The 15991-nt window shown below is 32.2% G+C and overlaps 1 protein-coding gene across 5 annotated transcripts in view; it reads left to right on the top strand.

The window, feature by feature from the left end:
* The first annotated feature begins 1540 nt into the window (after window positions 1-1540).
* Window positions 1541-15991, top strand: part of Mp (collagen XV/XVIII-type protein multiplexin) — a 1493071-nt gene continuing 1478620 nt past the window's right edge. For all 5 annotated transcript variants that reach the window (XM_072537153.1, XM_072537150.1, XM_072537151.1 and 2 more), the window contains exon 1: window positions 1541-1800. In XM_072537153.1, coding sequence (XP_072393254.1) covers window positions 1784-1800 — 17 coding nt within the window. In that variant the 5' untranslated portion in view covers window positions 1541-1783. The remainder of the gene's footprint in view (window positions 1801-15991) is intronic.

The raw sequence follows: 15991 nt of genomic DNA, 5'->3' as shown, positions 1-15991 counted from the left end.
GTTATACCAAGGTGAACTCAATTACTGCAATGACGTTAGAAAAGCTAAAAGCGTTTGAAATAAAAATTGTTCTCTTTATTCAATGGCTCGTGAGAAATTACTACTGGGAAAAGAATAAAAGGGGGATTAAGGGATTATTAATAGTCTTCTTTCCAAACACTAAGGAGAAAATTGGAGAGACTTCCTGAATTCAATTTCTACAAAGAACACTTGAAGAAAGATTCTACCTCACCAGAAGAAACCGTTGATGGTTTGGAAAATTGCCAAAATGCCGAAAATTACTGTTTTTTAGTTTGAACATGAGTCTGTTAATTTTTTTTTCGTTTAAACATTTTCTTTATTTGATTAAGCATGTGGAAGATTTATTTTCATGAATAAATCACGTATGTTTGTTATTGAACTAAATATGGTTGGTTAATATTTAAGTTATTTATTTGCAAAACTGGTTATTTGCAACAAACATTTTTTTTTCTAAAAACCTGTAAATATTGGTGGCTAGAAACTTCTAATTTCTATTGATAAAACCTCTAAACAACATTAATCAATCTTTACGTTGTGAGGTAAACACTACTGGACCGTTAATTTTTTTTTCTATTTCCCAAAAAATGGCTTTCGAGCAAATACCAAGTTTAGGAAATATGTAATCTGATATCTATGAAAATACTAATAGGCCACTCAAATAGCGTAGAATATACAGTTGTACATCGTCTTATTGACTTTGAAAAGCATGTGACAGTATTGACTGTTGGGAAATAAACAATTAACTAAGATCAGGAAGATATACCAAATATACACAGATTTATTATTGAATATCTATGAGAAAGCAACAACAAGAATCAAAATATACCTATTAAGACAAAACCAACAAAAACCAAACGAGGAATTAGAGAAGGAGACACAATTAAATATTATTATACATGGGATTAGACTACAACTGATTGTAATGAAAATTCCATTTTACATTTGTTTTGACGTTTGGATTTCCAACCCGGAAATCGTCTTTAAATTTTTTTTATTAAGGAACTATTAGATTTATTTGTAAATGGTTACAAATTGGAGATTAACTTGCCACCCAATCGCCAATTTAACTGGACTATAACTCTTGATTTTCTTTCTGCGTTTCTGCGTTTTCTATAAGTTTTTCAGAAATGCGAAAAAGAAATAAAAGTTATTTTGCAAAAGAACATTGCTCCTATCGAACACAGAACTTATTGATCACCGAAAACTTCTAATTAATGTTGCAACTTTCATACAGTTGCGTCTTCAAACACCCTCGTAAGACTCAACTTTGTGACACTTAATATATTGCTGAATTCCACCCTTCAACTATTGAATGTAGTCGTAGTCATCAGCTGTGAAAAAGATTTATGAAATAAAAACGGTAGCTGATTTCTTAGCACTTTTTTTTGTAAGTAGCTGAAAGTAAACAAATAAGACCTTCAGCGAGCGATGATGACCGATATGATACCGGCATCAGGCATGGTCTGGGGCGTGAATGCCGGCATGGCAAACTCGGCAGAGTACAAGTGGAAGTAGAAATCTCATGCAGTTCGATTCCGGCAGGCGAACGGCGAGTCTGTGAAAGTTGATCGCTTAAGCATTTCTACACGTGGTGCACGTGCTGTTCGACGACGACGAGAAGGAGAGAAAGACGCCGGCGTCCCGACGCGAGTAGACGACAACGTGTTTGAACAAGTGTGGAAGTGCCGGCATGTTGCACTGAGTGAAGTTTAGAGTTTTGCGCATGTGAGGAAAGGATGTCAAGGGATTAAAGGGCGGCATCATGGTGAGCTGTATAAGGTGAGTTCACGACCTTGACATTGTCGTTTGACAAAAAAGCGCAAAATCCGTTTCGAATGCCACATTTATTACCTAAACTTCGATGCTCACTGCGGAGGATCGTTGAATAATTGATATACTGGATGAAGTGACGATAAAATAATTTTAGCAATATATTTCAAATACAAATACAAAAATATCATATTGGGTATATAAAAAGAATAATTTGAAATTTTTAAACTGTCATTTTTATTAATAGATAGTTAAGACCTTTAATATACCCCGGAGGTTCTCTGAAGAAATTAATATAATTTTTTTCTAAAAATGTTAAGTTTCATCTTAAGCACGAATAGTATCTAAAAATAAATCAAGGATAAAAATCTGGGAATAGGTAGATGAAAGTGTCTGATTATTAAATAAAAAAAAGTTTACATTCCCAAGGTTTTACAAAACTTTTTCAAAAAGTATTGAGTTTTCATATATTGGACTGTATTTCGTAAAATACTAATTTCTTTAGAACACTACCTATTATCGGCATAATTTTACCTTAAAAATGTGCCAAAGAAATTTTTTATACTTTAGTATAAAATTTAGCCCTTTTTGTAATTGCTTATTTGGGTTACCAATGAGATGCGCGCGCACATAAAAATGACACATTTTTGAAATAACTAATTTTTAATCAATATTTTTGACAATTACCAAACATAAAAATTTACTAAAAAGACAAAATGTATAAAAAAAATCTCAATTTTAATAAGAATAAATTTGCATAGCAAATTAGTTATTTAATTTAGAAAATATGTTTAAAGAGAGCACATTTATGAGAGCAACAAATATTCTTCGTCATAAAAATTTATACAATCATTATACATATTAATATTCCTTTTGGATTTACGTTCTAAAATGTTTATAAAATATTTATATTTAAAATTTTATTTATTTATTTATATTTAAAATATTATTTGTAAGGATAATAAAAATTCGCGTTATGTAAAAATAGAAATTTTTTGGATTTTATTTTAAGTGCACTTTTCGGAGTTTAATCAACAATATCTTGTTGAAAATAAAAAAAAAGCAATGAAAATGTTATGGTAAGTACTTGAAAATACAAGTAAATAGCGTGGAACGCGGTATACGTCGATACGGCGCATGCGGTTCCTAAACAGAACATAAACATAACTTAAAAGATAGAACAGCGCATGCTGTAATATTCTTGTTGCGTTACAAAGTTTTAGAGTGTTTTTATACTTTTTAACCAGTAGTGACCAAAATTAGACTCAGAATTAAAATAATAAAACGAAGAACACATGTACACATCAATTTATGTAAACTAAGAAACCCACTCATAAGACAACGTCTGACAGATAAATCAATAATCTTAATGAATGTTAAAAAACAAATTCTGCAAAATACTGCAACAGATACAAATTGGTTATTAATAAAGACAGAAATAGATAAAAATGAAAAAGAAATTCTGATACCAACCAAACCATGGATGACGGAGGAAATTTTAGAATTGATTTAAGAAAGACGTCAACATAAAAACAAAGATAATTAAAAGTATAAAAAAGCGGTTAAACAAATAAAATACGATTAAAATTAAACAAGCAAAAGAAGAATACCAGAAAAAAATGACAGTTTAAACACACACAAAAAAATTAAACAATTAACTTAGAACGATAGAAAAAGAAAACAGGGAATATTAAAAGATACAAATGGGAAACTAGTGTTGAATGCTAATCAAAAAAATAAAGAGAGGAAATAGATCAAGTAGACAGAATACATAAAGTAGAAGATAATAATATTAGTATTAATTTAATATTTCATATTTTATATTAATAATTTATATATTAATTAATTATATGTATATATAATATATATAATTAATATATAAATATAATTAATTAATTAATTATATTTATATATTAATTTAATATTATAATATTTTCAAATAATATGGAAATTCTTCATTGTATTTACAAATATGTTAAAATATGTAAATACAAGCTCTAAATAATGTATAGCCATAATACAATTTGAAGAAAAAATGTATACTTCAAATTAATAAAAAAAGACATAAAAGAATTAAGAAAATAGAAATAGAACAAAAAACAAAAATAAATACAAAAAAAACTAAAAACACAAAATAAAAACAAAAAAACAAGCAAAAAAAACAAAAGCGAAAACAGGAAGATAATAAAACAATAAAAAACAAAATAAAAATATATCAAAACAAAATTTGTGTATCCATAAAAATATTAGGTATAATATGTGCGTACTAACATTCTGATAGCAAGAAAATGTTGACTATGAATCTACAATCAATAATAATTAAAATTCAGTCGACTTTAACAACAAACAAAAACAAAACTGGCTAATTGGCTCTGCTAAGGCCATTTTTCAGAAAAAAAAGTAGAAGATGGTGTGGTTTTAAAAATATTAAAAGGGAAAATTAAAATGACATTAAAAACAGCAAAAATGGCAAAGCATCAGGTAAAGAACAAAATTACAATAGAAAACTTAAAATGCATAATTAATGAAACTTTAGACATTGCAGTAGATTTCTTCAACACAGTATACAAAATAGGACATATACGGAAACAATAGTTACTCTCCACCTTTTGCGCTATCCATAAAAAGTACAAACACTAAAGACTGAAGTAAATACAAAACAATATCGTTAATAAATAGTCATGTTCTCAATTTATTCTTCAAAGTAATACATCTTCTTTTTCTTCTTCTTTTTATGTAGACATGACTCTGTCTGTTTTTCAATGTGCCTCCAGTAAGTTGTCGTTCCATCGTATTTGTTGTCTTCCTACTGATTGGTCTGATCGTGTTCCTATTGGGGAACCGTCTCTTGCCATGTTTACTACTCTATCTGTTGTCATTCGGCTTATATGATCGTTCCATTCTATTTTTTTTTATTTCTGACCCCGTTTTTGATATTCTCCACCTTGCATCTACGTCGTATATATGTACTTCTAGCTCTGTCATCCTCTGTCTGAACATCCTTTTTGTTCTCTCTGTGTCAGGTCGTGTTTCTGCTGCGTAGGTCATTATTGGTCTGATGACTGTTGTAAATTCTGCCTTTTATTTCTTTCCCAATATTTTTATTTCTCCAGATTGTGGATTCAGGCAGCCTGCGGCTCTGTTTGCTCTACTCTCTTGATCTTCCACTTCAGTTTCGAGCTTTCCGTAGCTAGATAATGTGATGTCTAATATATATATATATATTTACTCCATCACTTGTTCTATTATCTAACTTTCCAGCTCCAATCTTAGTCCTTCATCCTTTTTTAGTTCTTACTTTTTTTATTATTTCATCCATAATCAGGTTAAACAATAGAAGACTCAGAGAACTTCTCTGTCTCATCCCATCCAGCTTTAATAGGGTCGGTTAGTTCTTCTTCCACTTTTACTTTTATTGTGTTGTTTTGGTAGATATTTTCGATCGTTTTGATTATTCCTAGAGGTATCTTTCTTGCGTACAATAAGTGGATAACGTCCTTTAATTTGAGATGGTCAAATGCCTTCTTAAGATCCACGAAACATAGATATGCCAGTTTGTTGTATTCTCATGATTTCTCTTGCACTTGTCTCATTATAAATATATCGTCGGTGCATGGTCTTCCCGACCTAAAACTTTGTTGTTGTTCTGCTACTGTAATAATTTCATTCAGTTTATTTGTTAACACTTTGGTTGTTAATTTTAGTGTTGTGTTTAATAAATTAATTCCCCTGTAATTTTCCGGGTACGATTTGTCTCTCTTTTTGAAGAGAGGTATTAGGATGCTTGATCTTCATTCTTGAGGAATTCTGTTTTGTTCTATTATTTTTTGGATTAATTTTAATAGTTGTTTGGCCAGATCTGGTCCTCCGTATTTTGGGAGTTCGTTCGGTATTCTGTTCTCTCCTGGTGATTTTCTATTTTTAATTTCCTTAATACTTCCTTTACCTCTTCTTTCTAAATATTTATTTCTTCGTTTGTCGTCACCTTTGGTGTTGGTGACGACGATAATCAAAGAATGTTAATTCTTGATGAAACTGTGTGCAGTAGTGATGCATTTGATGTTTACGCAGGATTTTTGCCGCCGAAGTTTGACTAATGTCAACGTTAATGCTAAACTTCACGGGTGCTGATGTGGGGAACCTTAGTAGTAGCTAACAGTACGTCATATTCCTTTTTTTCACTTATAAGAGTTTTGGTTCTCTCATTTTTTATCACATGCAACTGACCCAGTACAAACAAAAGAGATTAATTAACTTTTCATAAGCTTTTACGTTTCGCTTTCTGGTATATTCTGGCTGAAAGTGGGCAATTTTTCGAACTTTTTCATAATACCCAGATCATATCTGTTAATACTTCCACAGAAAAATTCGTTCTTAAAATTACAGACAAATCCACACAGACCGTTTATGAAGGCAATAAAAAAATGTCATTTTTTTAAAGCCTATTGTTTTACCGTTGTTAACTGATGCAAGTCGTCTTTTACTTATTAATAATTGCTCGTCATAATCGATAGTTATCAATGTTTTACTAAGAACATCTTGGCTGATAATATACTATTCTTGAGGCTTCTATTAATTTTTTATTCATGTCAAATATTTCTGTGAATCTTCTAGTTATTAATACATCTAATTTTGATACAGAAAACATACCATTAAAAACCTCTTTATGATTTTGTAGTTATATAGTTGCCCGATCTTAACATTCCAGCCGGTAAGAGCTGTTTACGATTTCACTTGGCACGCCGTTTTTTATGAGGATTTATAGAGTGTAACAATTTATTCTTAGAGTTTATTGTAACAGCTCGTTTAGTATCTACCTCATTAGGGGAGAACTTTTATTACAGCCTTTATTTAAAACACCCACTTAGTTTTGTTTCCGGAATTACCCCGTTAAGTAAACAAAATTATAAGCTAGCGTGTCGAATTTAGTGTTAAGCTTTGAGAATGGGGGTATTGTATGGCATTGTCTGCTGACAAAAGAAATCAATTTTATCATAATCGGTGTATTAATTAAGAATAATTGTTTGTATCAGACATAATTTAATCTATAAGTTGGATGGCCAAAAAGAGTTTTGGGTATAAAATAAATTATCGTGTTTACGATAATTCACGCTAAAACTGAAAATGTCGAAAAAACTCTACTGCTAATTTTTGTGGCACTGGATATGATTAAAAATCCTGCCTAAAAATCACTTTCAAATTGAATATAGGTGCGGTCACCATTATTTTTATTTCTGGCTTTGTTGTACCACACATCGTAATGTAATTTACGTCTATTAGATGTAGTAAAAATATTTCTAGAAGCCATAACTGTTTAACTCAACAATCTTAATTGTAAACAAATAGTTAATATTTTAGTTATGTTAGTCAGTTTAGTAGGACAGCGAAGTGTCTTTCTTCATTGTATTGCATCAATATCAGGACCGTTACTATTTATAGCCGTGAATATAGTATTTGTTGAATATATTTCAGAGATTAATTCCTTTTATTTTATAATAGGACACATTCCGTTTTTGGTTTGGTTCGTCGTTTGGGTATTTTATTACTTCTCATTGTGAGGAATATGTACAATAAAATATCAGTGGTCGGTGCACACAAAAGATATTTTATATTATCCAAATTTATTAACGCTCTATAAATTTAATCAAAATAAACAACGTAATTTAATTATTACAGTGATCAATTCCTTCTGAGATGCTTAAACCGAGAAGAAGTTCCAAAGGAATGGAGACAATCGTATATCTCTCCAATACACAAGAAAGGCACAAAGATGGATCCTAAAAACTATAGAGGGATCGCAGTGATTGCTACTATAGGCCGACTATACTCAAAAGTACTACGAAACATGATAGAAAATGATATTAAAGACAAACTACCCGAAGAACAAGCGGGATTTAGGCTGGACGCTCCATTATGGATAATATTTTCACATTAAAAATTGCAATGGAAAAACGAGTGCAGAGAAATAGAGAAACTCATATAGCTTTAATAGATTTGGAAAAAGCATATGACAGTGTACCGATCTCACAACTATGGATAGAAATGGGTAACTTGAAAGTAAACCCAGTTCTTATTAACGCCACTCAAAAATATTACGAACAAAACTTTGCAAGAATTAAAATAGGACAAGAAATCACCTCTCCTTTTCAAACAACAAAGGGAATAAGACAAGGCTGCTGTCTGTCACCCACCTTATTTAAAATCTATTTGGACAGATCCTTGGTGAAATGGGTAAAAAAATGTAGAAACATGGGAATAACGGTGGAAGAAAAGAAGCTATATACACTTTTCTTTGCGGATGACCAGGTAGTAATTGCCGAAGACAGCTACGATCTTAGCTATATAGTAAGATAACTGCAAGAAGAATATGAGGTGGCAGGTCTAAACATGAATATGACAGAATGTGAATATCTTTCAGTGCTAACAGATGAAATATGTGACCTAGTCTTGGAAGACGACAAAATCAAAGGCTACACGCCTATCCTGCTATCCTGCCAATATTTGGGGGTCATTTTCAACAAGAAGGGAAATAGCGCAGATGAAATCAGGGAAAGAATAAACAAGGGCAGAGCAGCGACCCGTACCTTAAACTCTCTTCTTTGGCAAAAAACAATTCGACGAGAAACCAAAAAACACATTTACGGTAGTATAGTCCAAAGTATTACACTTTACGGTTCGGAAGTATGGGACGTCACCAAAGCTAATAGAAACAAACTTATGACGACAGAAAGGGATTATCTGGGACGAAGCTGCGGTAGATCGAAACTGGAGAGCGTTAGAAATGAAAAAATAAGAAACAAAATGAAAATGGAGCGAAATATCAATGATGACATAGAAAGAAAACAATTATTCTGATTCGGACATGTTAAAAGAATGCCAGAGTACAGATAGCCTAGAAGAGTACTGGAATGGATCCCTCCTGAAAGAAGAAAGAGAGGACGACCACGGAGAAGTTGGCGCAACGATATTGATGAAGCAATGGCGGCAAGAGACTTAAAAGTGGCAACTGCATATGATAGAAAAAGATGGAAATTGGGGACGGAGAAGCGGCGAAAGCCGTAACAAATCTGTTATTATATATATGTATATATATATATATATATATATATATATATATATATATATATATATATCAATTCCTTCTACATTATCATTAAACCATTAGAAGATTTTAACACTGTAAGCAAAAACTTTAAAATCTTTCGGGTAAGTCACGTGGTAGGATTTTTAACTGTTAGTTGTGTGGTGATAACTAACTTTCGAAAACTAGGAAGAATGAAAAAGGAACGCGAAGAAACTAAAATTTCCTATTCATTTAAAGCGATAAGTATAAGGGAAATTGTGCAAGCTCAATAGTGGTCTTTTTACTGCAAGCGAAACATGAAAACGGCACAGAAGATATCAAATGCATTATCCATTTTTTTATTGCGCCGTCTTCTTTCGAAGGTTGGTGATCCAAATGGCAATTATAGCTTTGGAAACTGCTGCACGAAAGATTTCTGTGGATGAGCGGTCAAACCATCTCCTCAGGTCTTTCAGCCACGAGTTCAGGCCAAATGATCTTTTGCCCTGCACTTTACCTTCCAGTATGATTTGGAGTAATTCATATCTTTCACTCATCAACACATGACCCAAGTATTGTATTTTTCTCTCTGTGATTATGCTGAGTAATTCTTTTTGTTTACTTATGCGCTGTACTCAACTACCTCACCATTAGTAACTTTTTGTATCTATGAAATTCTCAGCCGAACTACCGACAACTACAGCATGTTGTCTATGCTGGTTCCGTTAATCTTGATTCCACTTTGAACCTCGTCTAATATGCTTTTCTGAATATAGATTCCGAATACAGAGTAAATAATAGTGGCGATAAGACGCAACCTTGTCTTACTATTTAAATGGGGATAAGCCACAATTAAAGATTAAAGTAAATTTATTGACGTTTCAATTTCCACTTTCGAAATCGTTCTCAAAATACAAACATTAGTAAATTAAACTAATTTTGTTTCCTAAGTGGAAACTGAAACGCTAATAAACTTATTTTAACCTTTAATTGTAGCTTATTCCCATTTAAATAGTAGTTGCTTTAAAATGCCACAAGAAAATAGTTTCAGAACAATAGTTCTGAGATAATTCGCAAGTCTTGTTCGTCAATTCCAGTTGTTCTCATAATTTCAATCATCTTTTGATGGTAAACGTAGTCGAATGCTTTTTGATAATCAATAAAACATACATATACATCTACATTCATGACTCTGCATCGTTGTGTTAACACATTTAAGGCAAAAAGAGCTTCTCGTGTTCCCAGTCCATTTCGAAATCCGAAGCGAGTGTCATTCATCTGAAACTCACACTTCTTGTAAATTCGTGTATAAATGGTTCTGAGAAAGGTTTTAAGAACATGGGACATCATGCTTAATATTCGATAGTGATCGCAGTGTGAGGCATTGGATTTTTTGGGTAAAGTTACGAATGTTGATTTTAGCCAGTCTGATGGTATTTTACCTGTATCATATATCTTACTGAATAGTGCTGCTTTTAAGTCGAGGCCTTTACTTTCGTTGTCTGCAAGTAATTTAAGTATTTCGACATGGATATTATTCGGACTGGTGGATTTTCCGTTTTTCTGAGCTTTTACTGCATAAATAACTTTTTCTTTTGTTATTTTTGGACCTTTTTCATTTATTCGATCATCCGTGGATGGTCGAGAACAAGGTCTATCATCGTCAAAAAGTGTCTGAATGTATTCTTTCCATTTCCCCAGTTTGTCTTCTGTACCTATAGTTATCTCGTTATTATTATTTCTTAATATTGCTTCTTGTCTCTTTCTGTGTCTACCTGTCATTTCTTTCACTTTTTTATGGACAATAAAGGTGTCATATCTTTTCTGAAGTTGTTCAATTTCTAGGCATTTGGATAACATCTAGTTTTCTTTAGTTTCTCTGCACTTTTTTCGAATGATTTTATTGACTCATTTGTCTATTACTATATTGTCTATATTCTATTGGGTTTGTTTTATGTTTTCGTCTTACGTCCATGAGATTCTGGATCTCTTGCGTTATCCATTTTTGTGTTCTGTTGTTTTTCGTGAACCCGATGTCGTCTTCTTGTATCTTTGTTATTTTCGTTTTAAGAGCAGTCCATGTTACTTCAACGTCTGCATGTACCAAGTTCTCTAGCGTTTCTATTTCTTTCTCAACCTTGATGCTTATTTCATTTTTCTTTTTAGGGTTTTTCAGTTGTGAGATGTCTATTTTCTTGACATCTTTTCCCTTTTAACTTTAACAAACCTTTTTAGTATAAAAATCATCACTAAGTTGTGATCGCTATGAATGTCAGCTCCAGGATATGTTTTAGTAGATTTTATGTACTTCTTGAAGTTGTTATCGAGCAAAATGAAGTCAATTTGATTGTCTAACAATTTTATCTTTTCTGTCTGCAGGTGATTTCCAAGTGTATAGCCTTCTAGGATGTTATTTGAAGAAGGTGTTGTCTACTAACAGGTTGTTCTCTACGCAAAATTGTACCGATATATCTCCCCTATTGTTTCTTTTACCGAGACCGTATACTCCTATGTTGTCTCCTTCGGCACCACGACCAATTTTGGCGTTAAAATCACTTATAATCATCGTTATCTCGCCTTTTTTGTCAGTCACATTATTTCATCTATATTGTTATAATAGTTTTCAATTTATTTCTCTGATTTGTCACTTGTTAGAGAAACAAGAGCATTTAAACCAGTAGAATATCCTTCTAAAAAAGCTTGTCGATAACTTGTAATATTTTTATCTACCCATACTTTGAAACGGTATGATTTCCATTACCAAAAACCGATTTCTTTAAGTAAATTCCATAACTTATTTCGGCCAAAGCGAGGAAAATTATTATCCTTTATTGCCTTTAATATGCTATCCAACATAGGAATCTCCTTTAAATAGAACGAATGAACTTTTCTCCAAAGGACGTATCTATGAAAGTCATAAATTTCCATTGGTTGGTGTTTGTGTAAAACTTAGAGGAAGCAATAATCGAAGAAAAAATGCAATATTTTGACTGTAAATAAATTAGCGAAAAATAGCAACAATAACTGTGAATAAATTACGAGAATTAGCTTGCTTTATCTGTACAAAGAGTAGAGACCTACCTTTTGAAATATTGATGTATTCGTAGCAGACAGAAGAAATGGTCGCTGCGCGTCACGACGTTAAGGGACGCCCGGCGCCGAGGCTCAAGAGGCTCTTGAGAGAGTCAGAAACCCTATGGTCACGCTTCGAGTTGGTCCGTAACACGAGGGTATACCAATAAATCATTCTATTGTATTGAGATTTTGAATGGCGATAATTTAAGTTAATTGTCCGTAGTAATATCCCTAGGACATTGCTAACAAACGAGATAATTTCATGACAATCGAAACCTCGTTTCTTGGTAACAGCACGAAGCCGAAGGCTGTGCTGTTACCAAGCAACGAGCTTGAGAAATTTGTCATGAAATTATAAGGCATTCATCAATGTCCGAGGGATATTCGGCAGATAATTTTTTGAAAAAAAAATCATAATATATTTGTGACTGTAGGTTGTATTTCTGGGAATTTATACTTTGAACATTCTCATTGCCGAAACGTGACATTTTGAAATTTATTTGGATGAAGTTGTCAAACTCGATCGTGTTGTCATAGGGATTGAAAATTGCACTGAATACAATTATCAGTCTAATGTTGACATGATTGGGTGAAATTGTTCCACATGACACAAAATGACGAAATTTGAATGGTTGTTAGAACAGTCGAAAAATTATCACGGTAATATGATACTACTAAGGGCCTGCGTAGCGCAAGCGGTAGGATGCTTGCCTCGCATGCCGGTGGTCCGGAGTTCGAATCCTACCGCCGCGCTGGCAAGAATAACTAGACATTTTTAAAAATGTCTATAGGCCCCAGGTCGACTCAGCCTAAATAAAATGAGTACCTTGGGTAAAACCAGGGGTAATAATAGGCGGTTGAAGCGTAGCACTGGCCATATTACCTTCCTTGTATACCGTAGGTCCTAGATATAGCAGACTACCCTGCTATACTCCCAAAGCCGCGAGCGGTATAAAACGGAAGACTATTATTATTAATATGATACTTTACATCAGTTTCTGTGTTTGCGACACAAAAATAAGAAAAGAGAAAGTCAAATTCTCTGAACTTAAAACAGAATACATGAGCTAGCCAGTTTAACAATCCAATTTTACAAAATAACAGGAAACAATATATTGTAAAGCAAAGTCGTTAGCATATACAATTAGATTAGATCGCATTATAGTACAGTAAAAGAAAAATATTAAATGTAAAATATGAAAATAAATACTACATACTTTCCCAAACAGTTGGTATCCTTTAAGTCGTTTTGGCTCAGTAATGTTTCCTTGTTTTCTTTCACTTAAAAATATGTAAATAGTTCTTTCACGATATACCAGAGCACATACTGACTACATTATTAACCGTTGTTAATGGTTGTTGATAAAAAAGGGAGTCATGAACCATGATGTCATTTTAACGCATGGAGTACTGCTAACTGATAACACGGACGGTATCAAATTCGTCACATATATTATCCCTCACTCGAAGGCAGGTACCTCAAAAATTATTTGTCAAATTCATCAACGTCATTAATAAAATATTATCCCCTGAACAAAGTATTCTATTAATATAATAGTACTGATATGCCTTATACATCCAAAAATAGTACAACTATTAAAAGAGAGAAATTGCTTCGTGAAAAAATTAAAAAACGGAAAGAAAATACAGGTAATTATCTACCTCAGACAAAATTGGTTATTTCTATTTTCTTATTATTTCATGGGGTCTTTTTTAAAGTATATCTAATTAAACAAATGAATGCATAACTCGTAATTTTTCAAAATAAACCTTCTTGGTTTTAACTACATCCGTACGGCAATGTGTTTGTGTTTGTGTTTGTGGCCTTAACGGTAACCCTTGACCTCTATTTAAAAATATTTGGATTTGTAATGAGCTGTCAGTTGCAAACAAATAAACTTTAAAAATCCTAAATTATAAGCAAAGAACAGAATGTTTACTATCCGGAAATTATAACGACCTTAACAGAGAATTTTTAAACCTAACCTGGTATATAAAAAAGTAAAAATGATAAAAATTACCAATATTACAAAGAGAAATCTATCTAGTAATTGATTTAAATAACAACTGTCACCATTTTATGTCGCCTTTCGTTTAAATATCATATTTATTACCCATTACAGGTAATATTTGTTTTTGTAACGTTGTTATTTTACCAACATTAGAAGACTCATCAATAGACGCAACAGCAGCGTCGAAATTATGTCCGTAACACTTTCATTATTTGTCTAACAGGAGCCAGCAACAGGTTCAGTTATTCTAAATAATGATACAGTCAAAAGCCAACCTCACTTGGTGCCAACTTTATATAAGAAAATCAGTCGCAATATCTTCGTTAATTACATCTTCTCTTAGATGTGTTTATACAGCAAAATTGTTCTTGAAGTCTTACCGTCTGTGAATCATATTTATGTGAAAACGACACAGCGCGGAAGAAGCTTTGGCTTAGCGTAGGTATTTTCGTCACACCGGAATTCTGTGCGCTAAATGGAGGCGGGAACTTTCTTTATATAACCATTGGAATGCAACAAGTGTATTTGTTACCAATTTAGAATTTTGAGATTTGCAGATAATAAAAATACAATAGGAAATCACTGCAAACAAAAATTTTGTACTGGAGTTTTGGAATCTAGTATGAGATTTTTCGAAAACTTAAACAACGAAATAACAAAAATTAGTACAACACGAGGGATTATATTTAAAAAAATTATATTATCTCGCAGAGAATCGTTCAGTTATATTATAGGAGGGTATAGGGAATATATTAGAAACGATAATGGAGAAATGTTGAGACTCCTTCAAGTTTTTCCTTACAATGCCATATTTTTAATATGTCATGCTGTTCTGTTAAGATTTATCTCTAGACACCGTTATCCTTGGTTCTTTTCCGCTTTAGTTTATTTTCTGGTATAATTATTTTCTTGTCTTTGCTGTAACTTCTGTAGTTCTCGAAGTTCTCCTTTCATATTTTTCGTCTTCTTTTTTCGAGAGATTTTCTTTTCTTCTTTTCGTAGTTGCTTAAGGTAACTGTACCTTTTACCGACCACTTAAGGTTTTCCTTATAAGCAGATTCAATAATAAGAAGAATACATTTTTATTTTTCTTTGCATAATTTTTAAGGATAAGTTTTAATCTAGTCGATTCAGCTAGTAATATAGAAAAAATAATATTATCACAGTTTAATTCTTTTTTTAAAATGTTTTAATAATTATGTACAATTTAATTAAAATGCTCCCTTTACCACCGGCTTAAAAAATACTCACTTATCACCGACCGTTTTTTTGCTATTACCGACCACAAGCACCTAATTACCGGACATTTCAGTCCTATCAGCAACCTTCTTGGGAGACTACTTATTTAAGTAATTAACAACATTATATTAACTTATTTATTTAAAAATAATCGTATCTACTGGCTCAATTAAAAAAAACAAACGCAGTTGAAGATTTTAATATTTAAAAAAATATAAATTCATAATAAAACAAACAAAAAGTGACATAATATATTGGGCATGTATAATAGATTCAACTTTACTGTGAAATCATTTTATTTTTTTATTATTATACTTTTTAGTGCATCCATCTCCGGAATTGCATAGATGAACCTTTTATTCACGGGTTTTGGAGGATTAATTCTTGCAAATACCTATTTCATTTTCTGACTATCATAAAATATCCTCTTTCTCAGGCCATTTCCAATATGAACCACTTCTTATCATAGTCTCCACTTCGAATCCCGTACCGTCAAAGCCAAGACTTACTCCAGGAAAGTACTCTCCTTCATAAATAACCACAGCATATTCTTCCTCTGCAAAATCTTCCCGCTTTAGTTTTTTGCTATTATTCTTAATACGCCAATTATGGATCCTGTTTTTCCAGGAAAGTTTAAGATGCCTAAAAATAGCAACATCTAGTGGTTGCAATAGATGAATGAAGTTAGGCAGAAGAGCAATTAGTATAATACCTATGCTTTTGCAGAACTCAATTAGATGAAACTTTAAATGTGAAAAATGGCGATCTAGAAAAAGAACAACAGGTAAAGGAACGTTCTTTTCAACAATCC

The sequence above is a fragment of the Diabrotica undecimpunctata genome, chromosome 7 (assembly GCF_040954645.1).
Source record: "Diabrotica undecimpunctata isolate CICGRU chromosome 7, icDiaUnde3, whole genome shotgun sequence".
NCBI classification, from domain to species: domain Eukaryota; kingdom Metazoa; phylum Arthropoda; class Insecta; order Coleoptera; family Chrysomelidae; genus Diabrotica; species Diabrotica undecimpunctata.
Note: the sequence above shows the minus strand (reverse complement) of the source record. Positions and strands in the feature narration are given on the sequence as shown.